The sequence below is a fragment of the Microtus oregoni genome, unplaced genomic scaffold (genome assembly GCF_018167655.1).
Source record: "Microtus oregoni isolate MIOR12 unplaced genomic scaffold, Mior012 000012F_ref0000307, whole genome shotgun sequence".
Classification (NCBI taxonomy): Eukaryota; Metazoa; Chordata; class Mammalia; order Rodentia; family Cricetidae; genus Microtus; species Microtus oregoni.
The window spans coordinates 22,909,288-22,931,592 of NW_024543071.1; the positions used below are offsets into that span (position 1 = coordinate 22,909,288).

The 22,305-nt window shown below is 47.6% G+C and overlaps 1 protein-coding gene across 2 annotated transcripts; it reads right to left on the bottom strand.

Annotated features, from left to right (window-relative positions):
• Positions 1 to 1,168: 1,168 nt before the first annotated feature.
• Ffar4 (free fatty acid receptor 4) lies at positions 1,169 to 20,664 on the bottom strand. Of its 2 annotated transcripts, XM_041661595.1 has the most exons (3): positions 19,914 to 20,661; positions 9,898 to 10,026; positions 1,169 to 2,032 (listed from the first exon to the last, which is right to left on the bottom strand). In XM_041661595.1, the coding sequence occupies exons 1-3, from the start codon at positions 20,484 to 20,486 to the stop codon at positions 1,643 to 1,645; spliced, it is 1,092 nt and encodes a 363-aa protein (XP_041517529.1). In that variant the 5' UTR covers positions 20,487 to 20,661; the 3' UTR covers positions 1,169 to 1,642. The 2 variants fall into 2 exon arrangements, with proteins under 2 accessions (XP_041517529.1, XP_041517530.1); XM_041661596.1 differs by lacking the exon at positions 9,898 to 10,026 and having other exon boundaries at positions 19,914 to 20,664.
• Between the last annotated feature and the right edge of the window lie 1,641 nt (positions 20,665 to 22,305).

The following is a 22,305-nucleotide window of genomic DNA, read 5'->3' on the forward strand; positions in this document are numbered from 1 at the left end:
TTTCCCAGTCTGCCCCAGTTTTGTCGTCTGCTCCACTGTCCAATGAGTGCCAGGCTCTAACCAGGAGGCATCTTTGACTGCTGTCTTCCCTCATCTTCACCCTCCATAAGCAAACTGTTTGTCCCGCCTTCCCAAGCATAGCCCTAGATGATTTCACACAAACCTTCACGAAAGCCACGCACCTTCAAGGTCCCATCGACTTTCCCTCCTTCAAGCAGCTGCGCACCTTGTCTCCATTTTTAGTTGTGTTCCTTTGAACCTGTGCCTCGCCGAGGAGCCAAAGTGCTCATGGCTCAGGTCTCCTGTTACAAACCTCCGGTGCTGCCCACCGAACCCTGCATGAACTCCTTATGCTGGCCTGCCAGGCCCTCCCTGACCTAGCGCTGGAACGTCATTGGCATCCGTCGATGGGCACCAGGGCAGCACCTCTCTCCTAGCATCTAATACAAAGAAGGCTCAGTCAACGGTTTGCTCCTGGACCACAGAGCTCGCCAGCCTCTCTTCCCGCAAAGGTCCTTCTTCCAAATCCACATGAGTGCTTCTTTCTTGAAGCCCTTAGCCTTTCAAGGCAACTGTTGCTCCTCAGTTTTTCCTAAACCCACCCTTCCTACCCCATATAAACAACCATCACCCCCACAGCACCCTGTCTCACTTTCTGCTAGTGATTCTTCACTCTAAGGTGCTCCAGTCCTCACTGACTTCTGTTTAGCATTCGTGGTCCCCCACCCCCATGAGAAGGTGAGCTCCCTGAGAACAGAGCCAGGGCTCTCGTCCTTACCATGAGATTCCAAGCACGAAAACATTGCACAGCCATAGCAGGTGTTTCAAAGGCCTCTGATGAATGGAGTGTTAAAGCAACCACGCCTGACCTCCCTCTCCAGCATCCTCATCCTCCCCTCTTTGAGTCTATAATGCTGCTGCTTCTGTATATATATATAATGCTGGGGGTTGAACTCAGGCTCACACACTTGCTAGGCAATCATACTACCATTGAGTCATGTCTCCTGCCCATTTTTAATAAATGGGGGGAAAAAGTCACGTCTAATCACTCCTTGGAAATTTCTTAAGCAGTCTTGGAATGAATGAATAAATTATTTAAAGGCCTTATGTACCCAAGGTGGGGACTTAGGGTGGCCGTGACCTTTTACCAAGAAATTTGAGCCCTGAATCACCTCCAAGGTTTATTTCAGCAGTCATAAGGTACAAGTTTATATGTAGGAACAGTTATAAATAAAAATTTATTAACTCAATCATATTACAAACACTAAAAAAGTCCATAAAAAGCAACCCATAGAAAGTCTTTTTAAGAAAAAAAATATTTTTTTTTTTTTTATTTTCGAGACAGGGTTTCTCTGTAGCTTTTTTGGTTCCTGTCCTGGAACTAGCTCTTCTAGACCAGGCTGGCCTCAAACTCACAGAGATCTGCCTGCCTCTGCCTCCCGAGTGCTGGGATTAAAGGCGTGCGCCACCACCGCCCAGCCGAAAAAAAATATTTTTATACGGAGTGGTCATTCCTTAATTTGCTGGCCCTGAAGATGTGTGCCATTGGAAGTTGGATTTTCTTAAAGCAGGGTGCACCAGTGACTCCCTCAGAAGGCAACCCCCTTTACATGCACACAACGGTTCACCTGGCTCCAGCTAGTTAGCTGGAAACAACAGACAAGTCATTTCGTCTGACTGACGTGTCTGTAAAAATGGCTCCCTTCTCTGGGAAAAAGAAGCAGCAAAAAATCTTCCTCCATTCGTTCCTGAGCAGCGACATGTTGTACAGGATGGGGTTCAGGGCGGAGTTGGCGAACGTGAAGGTCATCACCCAGAAGAAGAAGGACGGCCAGATGACCAGGTCCTGCCTGAAGTTCTGGATCAAGAGGAGGAGGATGGTGATGATGATAGGACTCCACATGATGAAGAAGGAGACCATGAGCAGGAAGAGGGTGCGGAAGAGCCGGTAGTCCTGCTGGGACACTCGGATCTGGTGGTTTTCCGAGTATGCCAAGCTCAGCGTGAGCCTCTTCCTTGACGCCTTTGTGATCTGCAGGAAAACACAAAGAACTGGAGCCACAGGTCACGGCGGGAGTCAGGGGTCTTCTGTTGGCTGGTTTTTCTTTTATAGTACTGAGGAAGGAAGCCCAGGTGGATTGGGGTGGGGCTAGAGACGGTGGGTTGCAGTCTGACTGGGCACTCCTAACCTGGAATGTGAAGGACATTGTCTATAGGCCTGATGTGCCTGCCAGTCTGTTACCTCTGTCCCGAGGAAAGAGAGCCAATGGGTTATGTCTTGACCATGTTAGTGGTCCTTACCAACTTCAGTTGCTGTGGCTGGCCCAGGCCCTGTCTCTCCTAGCCACATTGCCAATTCTGTATAAGGTGTGGGGCCTATTTTCCTAAAACCTGCATCTCAAGAGAGAAAGTAATTTTAATGTCATTAGCATCACTCACAATTTGGGCAAGTTTAGCTCATCAAAATGGCCTAAAATGTTCTCCTCACAATTCTTTTAATACCCTAATTGAAGGATAGATGCTTAACTACTGCCCGATTGCACAAGTGCCCCTCACTCTGTTTGTGATAGAGACAAGGACAGCAGGTGCCCAGTGAACCGAACCCTCTGAACGTGCCTGACAACCAAAACGCCAGGAAGAGAGCAATCAGGACGGCTGCGCTTTCCTCTTGGCGCCCCGCCACGTGTGAGACATTTATTTCACTGGTTGTCACCTTTAATCTTCGCATAGCCCCTGCGCTGTCACACCGCTGTTGTTCTTGCAAATTGATTCGCAGGAAATGTAAGTTACCAGCTGAAACTCATTTTCCTGCTACTAAATAGTAACAGCCCCCTCCCTAGGGGGTCCATACTACTTAGGGCCCCGCCTACTCCGCCATGCTGGTGGGGGTGGCTCAGCAGACTATTCCAGCTCCGTGGGGCCTGGGCTCTTGCAGGTGCAGGACAGAAGGTGGCTGTGATAAACAAAGCGGCTGACTCCTGGCCAAGCGCATGGAGGTCCCCCGCCCCCCGCCCCCGCCCCCCGCCCCCGCCCCGCCAACAGATGCTGCTTTTCCTCCTCAAGCCACAGTCCCCACAGTTTGTACAATCAGGAAGAAAATGAGGCACTGTCGTAAAATGTGAGTCCTTCCTTGCTCCCCAGCCCACATTAGACAGCCAGACTCATCAGCATCTAGCCAGGGTTTCAAATGTCTCTGGCTTTGGTGGAATGCCTCCAGTGCTTTTATGAAGTGCTCCATTACCTTCTGGGGGTTAACTCTGACCCTCAAAACAAACGGGGTGGGTGTCCTAGGGTTCTCCCACCTTGGGAGCCCCACATAGGGATGCCCATGCTCCTCTTCACTTTGGCATATTGCACATTGGGAGGGGGCAGCGCTCATAAGAAAGTGCTCTGTGACCACTGAGAACTTGGTAAAACACAAAATGTCTGTGAAGAAAAGTTCCTGGAAGGAGCTACACCTGCCACTAACCCTTCTGCAGGGCTGATGAGCCAACTAGAATGTTGGTGACATCAGAGAGGCCGGACTGCTGCAGAGCCAAGCCCAGTTATAATTTATCTTTGGCCACTCTGAGCACCCCTGATTCCACACCTGCCTCTTTGTCTGGCCTAAGAGCCTTGAGACCCACAGGTGCAGCCATTTATAATGTATTTACTCAACAGGCCAGTCGCTTCCACTAAGAGCTAAGGATGTCATCAGAAGGCATCTGAGGCCTACAGCAAAGGTTTCCTTGTTTGGCTGGAGCTCATCCACCTGATGTTCCCACTAAATGCTATCTGAAAACCATCTTGGTTTGTGACTTTCTTTTTTCTGTTACTATTTAAAAAAAACACTTTACAAAACAATTACCATACAATTACCATAGGGGAACCCTGAATCTATGTTCCTGGGCCATGGCCACTCATATTTGGCTCCAGAATAAATTATGTCTCATCGTCTTTGAACTGAGAGTTGTGTTTTTTCCCATGTCCAATGGGACCCACTTTGAGACACTTGGATTCAGTGAGGGGGACCCAGGGTTGCACACTTCTCTGGAACTGTCGAGGTGACTTTTGCTCACTAGGGCGTAAGAGGTGCTAATCCCACGCAGCTGCTTGGTTCGGACTTTTTCTCTCTAGACCTTTTTTAACAAAGTCCATCTTTAAAACAGACCTTTTGTGACTCACTGGAAAGACCAGGAGGGAACCCTATTCCCACCCAGCACCTCTCTGCCATGCCAGGACACACCAGCTGGAGGCTGGCAGGGAAGGGGATTCCCATTGACAGAAGCTGGGGCCCTGAGGGTTTAGCCTCCTCCGTGGCGCTCACTGGCTAGTCAGCAGTGTGGTGGTTAGGATCATCAGAGGAGAAGACCCACCTTCCCAGAGGTCTACCTCCAAAGAAATATGACTCTGGAGGAAAGCAAGAACTGGAGAGAGTAGAGTCAATAAACACATGAAAAAGCCAGATGGCAAAGGACTGGAAATGCCTACCAAGCCCCATGCGACAACAAAGCATGTTCAAGAAAAGCCTGCCTGCCATGTACGTGTGCAATATACAACCAAAGGAGAGCTAAATGCTATGTAAATTACCCACGAAGGGCTATAGCACTAGAGGCCCACTTTGGGGGTGTTTAACACGGAAGCCTTCTTACAGCTCATTACATTAGATTACCCCCATTCTCAGGGATGGCTTCCTCTTAATAATCTACCTATCCCTATGTCTATTATTATGTGTCCCTGGTGCAATTATTTTTTTCTAGAACACAAGAACCTGGAAACTTCAACAGGTGCCTTCAGAACTCAGGACCCAAATCTAAGCCTATTACTTGACCACAGTCCCCAGTGGTAGGTAGTGAGGCCCAGGCTTCGTGTTCTGTTGAAGCAGATTTTTGTCCCTCAGCTAAACTCTGCGATAAGCAGAGGGAATTCCATCTGCATGCCACAGCGTCACTGGTTCATTCAACAAATAGTTACCGAGAAATATTTCCCTGCTAGATGCTAAACTCTCTTGAAGAGGCTGGACCCAGAGCAAGAAGTAAGAGCGCAGACTGCACTCCCACGCCCTGTGTATGTGGCCAGTGGAAGGGAGAATAAGAAGCACAGGAGCACAGTTACAACGGCAGAGACATCACAGCCTATCATCCTTATAGCTGCTGGGTAAACTTGTAAGTCTTCTCACAAGCTGCCAGCCTTCCCAGTCTGATCCAAGGCACTTAGGAATCACTGAGAACCTATTCCCTTGGGAAAACTGTCAATAGGAAAAATATTACTGGGGCTGGAGAGATAGCTCAGAGGTTAAGAGCATTGCCTGCTCTTCCAAAGGTCCTGAGTTCAATTCCCAGCAACCACATGGTGGCTCACAACCATCTGTAATGGGGTCTGGTGCCCTCTTCTGGCCTGCAGGCATACACACAGACAGAATATTGTATACATAATAAATAAATATTAAGAAAAAAAAAAGAAAAATATTACTGAAAACGTATGGTATGTCTGAGTCACAAGGAAAGAGGAAGCAGAGAGGGAAGAGGGCAAAAATAGTCACTGCCCAGCACATGAAACAAGATCAGCAGGGGAAGAGGCAGCTGGATGCCGACTCCGAACCGTTGCTCAGGTCAGAACCAGTGAAGCTTAGAGCAGGGCTTCCTACTGGGGGCTCTGTGCAGGACCAGCAGGAGAGACGCTCTGTATGCGGAAGTGGGCTCTGTGATCAGATTTAGCACCACCACCTGGTTAATTCATGTGTTGGAGATGTCCAAAGTGTATTAGCATAAAAAGGCTCTCAAGTCTCACAGCAGAGAATCCCATGCAGCTAATTCAGTACTTCTTAAGTTTGTCTGCAGGACTCTCTCTGTACACCCGTTGTCCCATGGAGCTCCAGAGGGCAGCCTGAAAGATGCTGCTTTGCAGTTAAAGAATAGGATAATAGGAGAAGAACACCCTCCGAGCCCAGAAATGGAGCCTGAGTTAGAGGCGGTAGAGACAGGAAGAGGAGGCAAGACTGGTGAGGTGGCATGGAGCGATAGATCCTCGACCAGCGAATGTGGCTAATTCAATATTGATGTTCAGTGGAGTCGATAGCTGTGCTCCTGGAAGAAAAGGCCGGGCAGGAGGGCCAGTTTAGTGTGCCTGGGCTGTGCACCTTCTTGGGGAGAAGATGCTAACCGTGAGGCCCTGTCCAGGCTCTGACACACTTCCCACCTACACATGAGTCAGGAGGGAATTTTGGGTTCAGGGAGAAGGCAAATTGCCCAGTGATGTGGGAGTCCACTCTGTGCTGTGATTGCCATTAATGAATAAAGGAACTGCCTTGGCCTGTTGATAGGGCAGAACTTAGGTAGGCGGAGAAAACTGGACTGAATGCTGGGAGAAGGAACGTGGAGAGAGAGACGCCATGGAGCCGCCAGAGTCAGACATGCCGAATCTTTCCCAGTAAGCCACTGCCACGTGGTCATATACAGATTAGTAGAAATGGGTTAAACTAATATAAGAGTTAGCCAATAAGAAGCTAGAGCTAATGGGCCAAGAAGTGTTTTAATTAAAACAGTATCTGTGTGATTATTTCAGGTCTAAGATAGCCAGGTGGCCTAGACGAACAAGTGACCTCCTGCTACAGCCCAGATTAGGTAGGGGCTCTGGATCTGGTTTGTGTGTAAGGAAGCAAGGGGTTTAAATTTGGACTGTGACCTAGCACTCAGGTGGCTTTCCACAGCTGCAAACCACACAGGCCTTTGCTGCACATGGAAGCTGTGCAGGGGCCTGAGGTGTGGATGTGCAGGGCTGAGAGTTTCCACTCAAGTGTGGGGAGAGCTGGTACACTGTTGTCCAGAGGAGTGGAGGGAGGGCTCTCTCCTCTCCCTCATCCTGAAGGGGCTGTCTGATCTTCCCTGACAGAAAGGCCCAGTCTTGAGATTGAGATTGCGGTGGAGGGGAAATCACACTCCCCACAGGAGGGTGTGTCACCAGAGCCTTCTTGACTTCTCCGGGTCTCACAAGTGGAAGCCCACAAGGGGAGCTTAGATGCTGCTGTCCCTTGCAGAGGGAAGGGTTAGAAGAACAGCCCAGCCTAGCAAATAGCATCTGCCGTACTATTCAGGGCCTACTGTGCCCAGGAGGGCAGTTCTCACAGCCTCGCCTTATGCAACTTCACCCTAGAAACTAAGGCTGCCTGTAGTAGTATGAGCGGCGGGGCTGCGTCCCTAGCACCCCGGCCACATGGCTAGCTTATGCCCGAAATAACAACACACAAACTGTATTCATTTAAACACTGCTTGGCCCTTTAGCTCTAGCCCTTACTGGCTAATTCTGATATCCCGATCAACCCATCTCTAATAATCTGTGAGCACCGGTCTTACCAGGAAGATTCTAGCCTACGTCCATCCTGGGTCTGAGCTTCATTGCGTGTGTCTGCCCAGGAGAGGGGCATGGCATCTCTCAGAGGCATCTGCCCCCGAGAGGAGAGCTGTCGAGTCTGAGCTCATTTCCTCTTTCTCCCAGCATTCTGTTCTGTTTACTCCTCCCACCTATGTTTTAAACTATGAGGGTCAGCCAAGCAGTTTCTTTATTGCTTAACCAATGAAATCAACAGATTGATATATGACACTCCCACATCAGCTGCCAATTTGCAATGATTGAAATGGGGTGCAAAGAATGCAAGTAGCAGGCTCAAGCAACACAGCAAAGTAAACCAGCAGTAAAGACACAAAGCTCGGTAATTATTTTTTGGGGGTGGTGGTGGTGTTTAGACCAGGTTTCTCTGTAGTTTTGGAGCCTGTCCTGGAACTAGCTCTTGTAGACCAGGATGGCCTCGAACTCACAGAGATCTGCCTGCCTCTGCCTCCCTAGTGTTGGGATTAAAGGTGGCATTAGCCAGCACCACCAGGCATAAAGCTCGGTAATTTTAAAAGAACCTTCCAAGCCTCATCTATTCCCATGGTTCTTTGCTCTCCACCAGGCCCCTCACTGGTCCTTCATGTTTGTGCAATAACTAACAGCCTGCTTTAGCTTGGTGCTGACACAGAAACCCTCTCCCTTGTGCTGAGGAGTTTCTTGCTTTAGATCATAGCATCATCGTCCAGCTGCCTCTTCATCAAAGATCCTTCTAGGCAGATTTTAACTTGCACACTCCTGAACCACACCCGCTCCCTGCCAACATTCTGCACGTAGCACTCTTAACAAACCTCTGAGGAGTAGAAGTGTTGGATGGGACTCTGGGGCCAGTCTGCCTGGGTTTAAATACTGAAGCTGACACCTATAAGCCCGGTGACTTAGGGTAAACTGCACAACATCTCTGGGTCATGTCACCTGAGGATCTTGTTAGGATAAGATTTGTTAGTGTTTCCTGCGTGAGAAACACTACTCACATACTTGTTTGTTTGTTTGTTTGTTTTAAAAAAAAGCAATTAAAATGCAGCCTAGCACTTGGGAGGCAAAGGCAGAAGGATTAATGCAAGTTCCAGGCCAATCAAGTCCACATAGGGAGTTACAGACTTTCCGGAACTATAGACAGAGACCCTGCTTCAACAAAACCAAAACAGTACAAACGTAAAAATGTATTCTATTTTTCTATCCTTTTCTTTCTCTTCTTTCATTTTGATTTTGTAATACTACTTAATTCTTTTATAACATTAAATATGCGAAACCATCCATTGTATGCAATTTCCAGGGCTCCATACTCTGGAATTTGCCTCACATATTAGAATAAACCCAAGCTTGGATCTCTTCAGAGATCAAGGGCACTATCTCCCACAGAACCTGGAGCCAGCAGCCTTAGGTGAGATTAGCCTGGGGTGGGTTATGTTTGTGAGAAGGCTTACACAACCATAAAGGGGTCATAAAAGTGGCCAAAAGGTGATCAGGGCCTTTTCAACACACCTGTTGATCACAACCCACACAAAAGATGCTATAAATTTCAACTGCTGCCCAGCTCCAAGAGGGCTCAAGAGCTTGGAGGCACACCTTACAAGTGAACTTAACTGTACATGCTTGTGTTTGTTGGGTGGTACTTTCCATGCACAGAGCATGCCTTATGAGCCAGGAAGCAGAGTCTGGCCCATCTTTTATATGTCTATGTACACACATTTACTTTTCTAGGAGACTTCATTTATTCCTGTGCCATACACACTTGAAGTGGGCATTCCTGAGGATTAGGTCACTGGGACAGGAAGGGCTTTTGGCCAAGTTCTGTCCTCAATCCAGGAGCCGCTTTATGAGTGTGTTCAATTTGTGAGCAGAATACATAAGCTGGGTGTGATTTTATATTAGTATATGATACTTCCATAATTCCATAAAAAAAAAACCTTACAGAGTAGACGTTGTAGATTACCGCTGTGTGGGAAAACAGTGGAAACAACTCCAAAGTCCACAAAATGAATATATCATACCTATATGATGAAGGCTGTGTAACTCTTAACCAACAAGATAAGATACAGGAACTGATAGAGAAAGATCTGATACGGTGTTGGGTAAAAGGAAAAAGGACATTATCAAGCCGCAGCACCTGCTCTCTGATCAGAACAGTAAACAGTGCCAACAGCCACCTGACCATTTGAACCTACACACAAGCGTCCGTGGTGCTGAATGACAGCAGAGACCACAGCTGGGTCATTAAGGCTGGGAAGAGAATAGATTTTCAACTTTTGCATTACACAGCTCTGTGCCTGTTTTCAACTTCATGTTTTTATAACCTGGTAATATTTTAATGATGAAAAGGTTCAGAACATAGTTGACTTAGAAAACAAAAGCCAACATAAATATACAAACTCTCGTCCCTCACTGTTACGGGGGTAGCAAAAAGTCTGCCCAGCAAATCAGGATGGGACTGTTAGAACCTCCAAGGTATGCTCCGACCTGGAAGTTCTAAGGTTCTACCAGAAAGGCCCAGACGGAGTGAAGATCAGAACAGCACTGAAGCAAACATACCTGTAAAATTTTGGAGTAACTGATCACAATAACCAGCCCTGGCACCAGGAAGTTGAAAGTCACAAAAAACACATCCCACAAGATTTCTCCTACGCGGTTGGGCCAATCCAATGTGCAAATCGGAATTTCCTGTTCACAAAAGGGAAAATAATATCACTTCAGTGCTGGCTTCTTCCTTAGCCTCTCACCCAGTTCTCGTTCCGGGCGGTGGGACACTATGACACGGAGCACAACACAGCTGCTGTGCTAGTGAATTCCAGAACCTTCTCCTGCTCTGCCCACGACATTGCCTCTTACACCCACCTGTCCCAGGTGCAGCCGGCTACCATAATTATAACTCTCACTCTCCAGGAAGGCCTGAACCTCAGGGTCATAGGCAGGGAAGAGCTGGAGGCATTTCCCAGGACTGGTCTTTCCACTTCTCTGGGCTAACATGCAAAGAATATTTGAGCCTTCTCTTACAAGCTTGGTTATTTTGTTTGGTTTGCTTTGGTTTTTCAAGACAGGGTTTCTCTGTGTAGCTTTGGCGCCTGTCCTGGAACTAGCTCTTGTAGACTAGGCTGGCCTCAAATTCACAGAGATTCGCCTGCCTCTGCCTCCCAAGTGCTGGAGTTAAAGGCTTGTGCCACCACCACCCAGCTACAAGCTTGGTTCTTTAAATAGGAGAAACTTGATCGCAGAAAGGTCTCAGACTAGAAGTGACATACCACACACAAGCATCTGGAGACAGGATTGAGGGTCCAGGGCAGTGACACATTGCTGAAACAGCAGGAGCTGGGCTAAGGCATTGTTTACCTGGAGCACCGTGTTCAATTGCCTGTGTGTTAAGGTCAGGTACACACATGTAATCCAGCTCCTCTGACCATGGCAAGGAAATTGTAAGAACCAAGCAGTTTGAGACAAGCCCAGGTAACACAATAACACAATGAGACCCTGCCTCAGGTAATACACACACACACACACACACACACACACACACACACACACACACAATGGGGCTGTAGAGATGACTCAGTGGTTAAAAGAGCTGGCTGCTCTTGCACAGGACCAAGGTTTAGTTCCCAGCACCCACATGGCAGCTCACAATTATCATTAACTCCATTCCTGCCGCATTCAATGTCCTCTTCTGGTCTCCACAAACGCCAGGCATGCGTGTAGACACACAGACATACATGTAGGCAAAACACTCATATGCACATAAAATAAAAATTAATAAATCTTTAAAAAGCAGAAACTTGAAGCTCCAAAACAATAACAACAAACAACACACACATACACACACACACACACACACACACAAACTGTCAGTCTCCCTCAAAGAATAGGCCATCTCTCTTCAAGACACTGTGTGGTACCCAGACCTTGGCCCTCTTCCTCCCTGGAAATAGGACAGAGCATCAGGGCAAACAGCTAGAATGCTTGAAAGGCGTGGGGGGTTATGGTTGCACTGTGCTGAACTCAAAAGTGTGATACTAACTACAAAGCCGAAGTGTGAGGGGTCTACTGGACAGTAGGAACTCTATTACTGCAACCATTGCTTCCATTGAATAAACATGCCCGTAGAAATGGAGTATGGATGAACGCATCTTCCCATACCTGAACTCCTTTTGCCTACTTGATCATAAGAACAAAGGTAAGTAGAACACAATTTACCCCAAAGCCTCCCAAATGTCAGAACATGTATTTAAGAGCACGTACAATGAAAAAGGTCATATCGGTGATTTTCGATATAGTAGTATATGTATCTGAGCCACAGACATTCATTCATTAATTAGATCAATAACTATTGAATACAAAATACACTAGGGAAAAACAAAATTTTTAACATTTGCCAATGTGAATCATAATTGAGTAAACTCAAAATGTTGTCAAATAGTTTTATATCCAGTATTAGCAAGACGCAGAAGCATTTCATATTTATTGAACATCTACTGTGCACCAAAAACTGCTTCCTATATGTAGGGATGTGGTTATGTTTGCAATACCCTTATTGAAACTCACATTATTAATTTTCCTGTTTCGTAGAAGAGGAAACTAAAGCTAGAAACATCCTTCAAAAGTAACAGTCTAAAACACTAATGGTTAATTGTTTTCACTGGCAACAAATTGTTCCAAAAAGTATGTAGTTAAACATCAAGAGAACTACCAATAGCTGGGCAATGGTGGTGCACACCTTTAATCCCAGCACTTGGGAAGCAGAGGTAGGCAGATCTCAGTGAGTCTGAGGCACTACAAAGCTAGTTCCAGAACAGCAAGGACCGTCCCACAGAGAAACCCTGTCTTGAAAAATAAAATAAATAAATAAACAAATAAATAAATAAATCGCTACCAATAAAACTTAGGGCAGAAAGAAAGAAAGAAAGAAAGAAAAAGGTAGGATACCCATACCAGATGTGGCACCATGTACCTGTCATTTCAACCTTCACAAGGCTGAGGCATGACAATTGCTGTCCTTGACTACATAGTGAGATTCTGTCTCAAAACAACAAAGTAAAATGTTTTAATTATAGCCATGATGTTTGGGTGGAAGCATCACACCAGTCCCTGGCATCCATATATCCACAACTCTGAGTCTAGAATGTTCAGGTAGAGGCTCCATCCCAAGTCCCCTCCCAGCAGAGTTCCCTCAGTCTAGACTCCACTCCTGAGAAAGCCCACCAAACGATGACCCCTCCCCAGAGATGCTCAAGACCATGCCCACAGGGTATTTAAACTGCTCCTCAGAGAACAAGCTCCTGGTATCCTCAACTTTCCATGGGACCCACAGGGTATTTAAACTGCTCCTCAGAGAACAAGCTCCTGGTTTCCTCAACTTTCCATGGGACCACCCAGGAATGCCGTGCTCAGAATAAGCCTGGACTTATTAATTTGGTTTGATTGGCTTAGTACATCAGTGGCGGTGGGTTCCCATTTACCAGAATTTAAACCTAACACATACATTGAAAAGGGAGAGGAGGAGGTTGCTTTCCTTTCCAGCTTTGTTAAATAGTTGTAAATGGGCGGGACATTTTAAATTTGCTCCTCTACTCCCGCCATCCCCAGCTAATAGAGAGAACTTGTTAAATTGCTCCTTATTTTGGTGACTGAATAGAGACTTGTGTCTCTCTGAGATCTTGAGTACTGGCAGTTGTGTTACTGCTGTTCCTGGAACAATCCATGCAGCCTCCAGTTTGAACTCAGATCTCTGCCCGCTAACCCTCTTTAGCACACTGGCGACCACAGATATAGACAAGTGTGCTGAAGCCCCAGTCAGGAAAAAAGGGTTCCAACCCTAAATGGATTGTGGTCTCTAACCCCTATATTTGTGAAAGAAAACGATATCAAAGGGTAGGAAATTATGGCCTCAGAATGATTTCTTAAAGTTCCAAAAATCTCGCTCCAAAAGCCGCCTTCTGTGATGGGCAATCACTCCTGGCTTTATGAGATCTTATAAGAAAATGCTGATGATAGAGGAAGGTATTTTCTCTACACAATCCCGAGGCCACACACCTGCCTGGTAGTTACCAGAACCATGTGGAACTGCATGTGTCTATCCTAATATAAAAACCAAACGATCGGATAAATCAAGCCAGGAGATTATGAAGAAAGGGATCCTGCTTATAAAGATTCTACCAGAACCACAACTATGATGAGTAATTTTGGTTGTCTACTTGATCTGGCTGAGAAGGGCTAAGGAGATTAGGAAAGAATCACATCTCTGGGTGTATCTGGGAGAGGGTGTCCAGACAGGATTAACTAGGGGAGAAAGGCACCTCCCACAGCCTGAAGGCAGGTTGGAATAGGAGGGAAAGAGCGCTCTTAGTAGAGGCTCTTGGGAGAGCGCGCATCCTCTCTACTTTCTGGCCCCTGTGATGCAAGCAGCTGTATCCCACCACCCCCTCCCCACCATGGCTGACTGCAACCTTAGACACTCTGACCCAAACAAAACCCTTCCTTCCCTAAATTGTGACTTTTGGTCACAATGATACAAAATAGCTAATACAACTCTACACAAAGGCCACTCCAACCTTACACACTCACGAATAATTCAGGAAGGATATCAGCCTAGTAACCATCTCTATCCAGGCCCAGATTGACAGCATCCCTGTTGTGAACCTTCCCAGGCAAAGCTCATTGTTTCAAAGATTTACATACCCCTCATTTCACCTTTTATAGCTCCCCCCTGACTCAATTACAAGATTTTCATTGGTTCTGTTGGTTTATCTCATCTCCCTCCCTTCTCACTTCCCTCTCTCTCTTTATCTCTTCCTCCTCCCCCCCCCCCTTATATTAATCTTATGTAGTCCTTACTGGTCTGTGATAATACAGTCTTTGTTATACAGTAAGAATTTTCTATACAGTAAAAATGATCTTGGATTTCTCCTGCCTTTTTTTCCCAGGGTCTAGGATTACAGACCTGCACCTCCACACCTGGTTTATACAGGCAGTGCTGGGACTTGAACTGGGTGCTTCACGCCTGCCAGGCAAGCACCCTACCAACTAAGCCACATCACCAGCCCCAGAATTTACCAATACTTTCGGTTAGCATACAAAGGAATGGATTTCACTCTGACATTTCCATCCATATTATTACTAGATTTTGTTCTTATTTATCTCTCCAGTGCCCTCCCCACTCCACCCCACCTCCTGCTCCTCCTTTTGCTAATTTTTTTTCTTCCCCTGCAAATATGGCATGTATTTCCTCCCCTCTGCTTTTATGAATAAATTCCATTGCCCTCTCTGTTGCTCCTCTTCCCTCTCCCTTTACTTACATTTTACAGTGTTGCTATGTTCTTTTTTTATAATGAGAGAAAAAGAGAGTTTGCTTCAGGAAAAATTGGTTATCAGATACCAGCTCGCCATCAGAGTTGAGAAAACATGACCAGCAGAGACAATCCGCTTACCCCAAGGAAGTTCCCAAATTCTTCTCATGAAGGTACCCTTTTGACTTCTGATTTACAGCTCTCACTCCAGACAGGATGTATGACAAGGCAGTAAAGGAGGAACTGTTCACAATACCTTCTGAGCTAAGAATCTGTGGGACTGGCCTAAGTGACAGATTTATATACTCATTAGAAGGCGTTATATGGCATCAGTGATTAAATACAACGTGTATGCTTATTTCAAACAGCAGCTGGGCCAGTGAGGTGGCTCAGTGGGGAAAGGCATTCGCTGCCAAGCCTGACTTCTTGAGTTTGATCCCTTGGACCCACATGGTGGAAGGAGAGAACTAACTCCTGTAATTTGTCCTCTTGCCTCTACATGCATGTGCTGTGGCTTATGCATGCACACGTATGCACACACACAAACAGTAAATACATGATTTAAATGTAAAGCTTAATTATTAAAACCACAACAAAAAGGTGTCATGCCACCATCAGAGAGCTGAGCTGGTGTCCTAACTTTATGTCTCCAGGAAACTCCATCTGACACGTCACGTCGATTCTGGTCTTCTCTGCAGTCGGTGATTTGCAGAGGAGCTGGGCAGAGCTTGGAAGGTGGACACACGGTGTTATCATAGCCTCTGAATTTTTTTGCTTCTGAAATATATTCTGGTTTTGTAAAAGAACTTTGGAACTGCTCGGCCTGCCTGGTTCACTGGAACCGGCAGCATCAGCAACAGTGTTTTATCTGTTCATTCATCACCAGACCTCTAGGACGTTCAGGTGCTTACAGGAGCAGAAGGAGCTGTTCCAGCTGTGCTGGGAAGGGAACTGGGTTGGAGGAGGGGGGAGGGTGCTCAGGTGTTGGGACCAGGCAGGATGAAGATGGAGGCTAAGCATAGCAAAGAGTTAAGTGTGGCCGCCACCACGCCCGTGTTCTACCTCTTCCAATCTCCACCTCTCCCTGGAGAGCTCCTCCATTTCCATAGCTTTTTATTTGTTTGTTTTTCGTTCTAGGGATTAAACACACGCACTCAGCAAACACTCCACCACTAAGTTACATCCTCGAGTCTACAGTTTCTTTTGGCAGATGACCCAGTTTTCTGCTCAGTGTTCTCCCTAACAGCAGTCTCATGCCGCAAAGGACACCCTGCCGGAGGTGCTCTCTCATTCTCAATGGCCTCCCTCTCCCAGATGTCCATCTCAGTTCCACCAGGCCGCCCCAGGCATCCTAAAGGGTGTCCCTGGCTCTCCTGCTCTCCCTGTCCAGGCATGCAGCCTGTTCTGTGCTCGCTGCTACCCAGAAGAGCCCTCTTCACATCCTTCTGAACCTGTGCAGCCGTCAAGTCATCTCACTTCCTGTCGGGCCCCCACCAAGGAACACTGCAAGGGTGAGAACCAAGCCCATCTAGGTTCCTGTTATAATGCAAGGTCAGGGAGGGAAAGAGTGGCAGGCCACAGGGCTCGGGTTTATGACTTCAGAGGCTATGGCACCCAAAGGAGTCAGAGCCAGGCTATGTTCCGGAACTATTTTTGCCTGACTTTGGTTATTTCTTCTTTCAGAAAATAATAATGGGAACCCTACTTGTGGGGTTACTAGGCCACAGACCACACCAGACTACAGACTTGGGTAGTATCTGGGCCCATGTGCACACTTAGTGAAAACACCTCCTGATGTGTGTTTATGTGACTTGTGGTGGGTGGTCAGAGGAGGGTGCCCAGCAAATGCTTGTGGAATGAAAGGACGTAAATTCTAGCCAAAGTGGATAGTCTTTCCCACCCATGCGTGTGGGTCACCACCGGGCCAGGGCCAGGCCTAGGTCACAGCACAAACAGGCAGGCATCCTGTTGGAGTAGATGGAGCTGACCTGACTGAGAAGTTAGTGTTGCTAAGAAGTGTCCACCCTCTTGAAACGGCAGCTGGTTACAGCAATTAGAAGAATTACGCAGTTTGAAGGATGTTTAAATGCTTATGCCCCCAAGATAAGGAAACTAATAATAGCTAGTAATTTCTTGAGCACTTAACTGTAGATGCACCAGGTGTTGGTTCATTTCTCAAACACCCGTTCCCATGGCAATCTCATGTAGTTGATACATGAGACAAGGAGAGCACTGTGGGTAGAGGTGGGAAGGCTTGCTTTCTGTGGAGCAGGAACTGCTCCAGAATATGAGGCTCCAGAGCTCACACTCAGATACTAAATAGGTTAGAATCACCAGCATGGCCATCAGCTCCCCTGGACGGCAAGGTACCCCAGCCTACATGGACGAAGGCTTTGAAGGGTCTCATGACAGCAGAGGCTCTGGGGAGTAGGGGAGGCTGTCTGTGCTCTCTGCTATTGGGAAGGAAATAATTCTTCATCCAAAAACCTCCATTTGTAGCATGCCACTGGGCAAGGCAAATGAGCCACAAGCAGGAAGCTGTCAATCCAAGGACTGGAAAAACAGACATCTGTTATTTGTATTTATTTGCTTATTTATTCCTGCATTTATTTAGAGACTGGGCCTCACTCTCTACCCTGGACAGTCTTGAACTTACGGCAATCCTTCTGCCTCAGCCCCTTGAGTGCTGCGATTACAGAGATGAGTTGTCACCCCTGGCTCTGCTAATTAATGTTAAACGTGAAACCTGCCTCCAACTAGAGCAGATCCTTCTCTGCCATCTTCATTCTTAAGTGGTTACTCCTCCTCACTCTCCTTATGCCCACCCTGCCCCCTCCCATTCTTACTTCTTCAACTGCTGAGTTTATAAAATTGAATGTTTCCCGCAATGTCAGGCCACAGTCATTGAGGAACTGGGACATTTCTCCATGTTAGGATCCCTTGGGATGAATACAGAAAATATGGAATGCGGAGGTCCCCTTATTCTTAAGGGAGACATGTTCTAGAACCCCCTAGAAGATAATGGAAGTCAGAACTACACTGATCCCTATGTGCACTGATTTTTCTATACATACATCCTTAGGCTAAATTTTAAGATATGAATATGGCACAGTAAGAGATTAACCAGAAATTAACAATTTATAACCACAGACTGAAATAAAATTTATTTAAAATTTAAGATTATTTTTCTGGAATTTCCACTTAATATTTTCTGACCTCACTTGTCCATGGGTAACTGAGCCAGGGAAGCTAAAACTGTGGGAAGTAAAGCTTCAGAGAAGAGGAGACAGTTGTATTCTCTAAGAGAGGGGATAGTTAACTGGCCATGATGGCCCAGGATTTGAATCCCAGCACTCATAGGCAGAGGCAGGAGGATCTCTGTGTGTTCAAGGCCAAAATGGTCTATGTAGAGAGTTCCAGGGTAGCTAGAGATACACAACACAGACACTGTCTCAAAAAGTCGAGAAAGGAAGGGGGAAGGGGAGGGAGGGAGAGAGAGAGAGAGAGAGAGAGAGAGAGAGAGAGAGAGAGAGAGAGAAGCTCAGAGAGGAACACAGAGAGAGCTGAGGAGAGGGACAGAGACAGTCAGGAAGAGGAGAAGACAAGAATGGCAGGGAGCCAGAAGAAGCCCCATTTTTATTACAAGTTTCCCCATCCCAACCCTACTATTTTCAATGACTAAGGCTCCTATCACCTCCTATCAACTAAGGTTGAACCCCTAAAACAGCGTCAGCCCATTCTGTCTTAGTGGCCTTGACCAAATGCCCCCCTCACGACCCTTGAAATCCAGAAGGTGTTTTTCAGTAAAACAAGAGGTTTCCAGGCATGGTCTCCACAGAAGCCCCCGGAATAAAATCCTGGAGGTGCTCTAGGAGGCTCCAGTCCTACACATCCCCACCCAGGGGGATGAATACACAGAGAACAACACAAAGTCCTCATTGCTCAAGCCCCAGGGACCGCAGTAGTACTGCTCCAGTCTGGGGTTTGGCTGGGAGGTGATGTGACCTTCCTCTCCTCCTCTTCCTCCTTCTTCGTGTTATTTGCCAGCTAAATAGGATTTTACCCAAATGGATTTGAAAAAGGACAGTACATCTGGGAATTGAAGATATCCCATTTGGTCTTAATTCTTGGAACCAGAGTCTTTCTGTATCAAGAACAAGAAATCCCTTAAGTTCTATGAGGAAAATCAGCAGTACTGCTGTAACGCAGTGGAAGAACGGCTTAAACAGATAAGCCATGGCAGAACCTGGCTCTTCCTGGGGTGCCCACCATTCTGAGCCTGTGGCATGGCATTGCCATCCGTGTCAGGCCATATTTATAGTTTAGTATCACATACAGACAGCTGGATACAGGCTGGACATGCCTGGGACCTAGCCGATCACTTTGGTGTGGAGTTAGGCCTGAACATTCACTTATTCCAGAAGCATCTATATGGCCTGCCCTGATGCTCAGGCATAGCTGGGCTAAGGACTAGCCGGGAGTAAAATAGATACCTTGATCTCTTCCTGGTCAGCAGCACCCATCAATTCAGGCCGAATCTCCTGTACCCAGGGAGATGCGGCCACAGGCTTACATGTTCTTTGATTAAGTGCCACAGGCCTGCTGGGTCCCTGCTCATTCAAAGTCACTATCCGACAAACGTCGGCCTCCGCAGTACTCCACACAAGAAACAAACTTCTAAGAACAGGGTTTAGGGTTTGATTTTTTTTTAAGATGCCATTTACCCAGGATGTAGCCTTCATCCATCCTCCCCCTCGACAAAAATAAACTCTCCTCTGTGATCGAGGGTTCAGGGGGTCACATGATTAGTCCAGGGGACATCCCACCACTGTGGGGTTTCTCTTTGGGGAGGTACTTCTAAGTACTAGCCCAGCTCTAAGAGAGATGCTGGGTGTCCCAGCTTCTGTGAAGTAAGTGTGATGTTAACAGTAGCGTGACATTTAGACGGAACGTAGCAACTCGACCTTGCACCCTGCTGTCCCCTGTAGATGTAAGCTCTCGTTGCTTAATTTGCCCTATAATTGTCAGTTCATTTTGCAAAAATCCGGGAGAATCCCTTTAACAGCGTTTGGGAGGATTTACTTACCCATTTGGCACTGTGGGGAAACTGACGAAATTAAACTTCAGAGCACTGGGCAGTAGGTCTGCCAAAAAGGATTCCACAAAGGGCCTATTACTGTAACTAATCACCGTCTTCCTAGCTTCAGTCCGATCACCCTCACCCCACCTTAGCTGGCCCCAACACCTGCTGCTTTGCACGCAGCCTGGGCTCACCTGGTCCCCGCCGGGAAGGCGCTGCAGGACCACTCGGAACAAGATGCAGAGGGGCAGCGCGGTGAGCGCTGAGTAACCCCAGATGAAAGTCAGCAGCGCTGCCTGCGCCGGCCGCCCAGGGCCCCTCAAGCCGCGCTGCAGGCGCACGATGCACACCATGCGCTCCAGGCTGACCGCCGCCAGCGTGAGGATCGTGACGCTGCCGCTCATGGTCACCACGTAGAAGAGCAGGTGGCAGACGATGGGGCCCAGTAGCCAGGCCTCGGTCCAGCGTACGATGAGCACCAGAGGGATGGCGCTGGTGAAAAGCAAGTCCGCGCAGAAGAGGTTGAGCACCAGGCTGACTGTCGTTCCGCGGCGCCGACGGCGCGCCACGAGCACCAGAGCACACGCATTGCCCAGCAGTGACACCACAAAGATGAGCCCCAGCACGGTGGTCTCCACGGCACTCAGTACTAACCGGTGGTCGCTCTTGACATCCGAGAAGAAAGGGAAATGGGTGCGATTGACTTGGTGGTCCAGGGTGAGCGAGGGGCCAGTGCCCGTCGTCGTCTGCGCACACTCAGGGGACATGCCGGGCGCCCGGGCGCCCGCCGCAGTCTGCGAGAGCGCTCATCTGCGAGGTAACTGAGTGCCAAGGCGGGGGGGGGAAGAGGGAGGGAGTCAGTTGCGACACCTCCCCTCTGGCCCCCTCCCGCCTGAGCAGCTGCCCAGGCACTGGGCGTAGGAGCGGCGTCCAGGGCGCACCGGAACGAGGAAGTGCTTGGCAACACTAACCTGACACCGTGGGCGGGGATGTGGCCACCAAGGCAGAGGACTCAGACCCTTGGGCAGTCTGAGAGCTCTTAAACCCGAAAACTAAAACAATCCCTGCCTCCATCCCCCAGTACAGCCTTCTTTACCTTTCACAGACACTGACTATTGGAAGCCCTTTATCCATCCACCTATTTAGCTAGCCTTGACTGAAGCGTGTCAGAGTTGAACTTTGGAAATGGTATGGACCTGTGTGGTTCAAAACGCATTAAAGCAACTTGTAATGGCCTGGAGTTTATTTGACTTTAGAGCGAGTTCATCTCTCTGTACACCAGTTTGTTTGCTTTTATTTGTAAAATGGGAATTCCTTTGCCTGAGAATTTGGTTCCTTAGTAGAGCCTATACCTAGCACTTATGAAGTCCTCCTCCTTTTGATTCCCAACATGGAAGTGCAGGGAGGGGCAGGAGGGAGGGGGAGGAGAGGAAAGAGGTCCCGAGCACAGTCAAACTGTAAATGTGCCTCAGGCACCCAGTATGAGAAAACAAGGGCAGTCTGATTTTGTTAAAGGAGAAAACTGAGCCTCAGCAAGAATGACTTGTCCAAGGTGACCTTTGGTGACTCATATTCGATCCTGGCCCCTCAACTTCCTCCTTGCCACCACACCACCTACCAGTGCTTTCTAGCTTCCTTCTCTAGAAAATGAGGTGGTTGGAGAATGAAGAGTGTGTTTGGGGCTTGAGGTCTAGACACCTCCTCCTCTAAGTACTCCAGTCACCTATGACCTCATGTCCTCTCCCTTCCTCACACACCCAGGCCTCTCCCTCTGCCCATTCTGCCTGGCGGTTGTCTCCGTGTGTTTCTGAAGAACGGCATGTGCCAGCTTGATGTGATGTCTGGAAACGCATGCATGTGTGCCCCTGCTTATTGCCCTTGTGTGAGGACACAGTGTGACTTCTAACGCGGGGTGAAGACCCCATGTCGTCAGGAGAGGCTCAGCTTGGGCTTTGACTAGCTTCAAGCTGGAAAGCAGAGCCAGATGGGTTTTTGGACATGATTGGAAAAGGCAAAAAGATTGAAAATCTCTCGTAGGTGAGATTTTGGAAACTGCCTGGTTGGTGTCAAGAGATACTGGTTCTGTGCAGAGAGATGGGGAGAGAGGGAGGGAGGGAGAGAGAGATCAGAACAGACAACTGAAAGTGATGCTTTCATATTCTGTAGGTATCCACATGTACTCTGTTTTGTAAAAAGGAATCACCAGATGCATAGTTAGTTGGGTTTTTTTTTTCAAGTTAACTACCCCACCCCCACCCAAATGCCCCTGAAGGAGTTCAAGACTGATACTAGCTGACCCTGGACTCAGCATTTCATGAAGTGCTTGAGCCCAAACAGCCCCAGAATGAGAAAGAAGGACAAGAGATAATCAGAAAAGCATAGATATCACAGTTCCAAAAAATGTGGCTGACTATCTGGTCAGAGGGGAAAAACTGGGTTTTTATGCCCCGCCCCTATAATCTGTTGTCCAGAGGTAGAATTATATGCTTTTCTAGGCTGTTCCTCTGCTGTCTGCTCAGATCGCCAGCTTCCAAAGCTACTATTCCTGTCCATCCTCACTGGAATCTGCAAGCTTAATTAACAAAC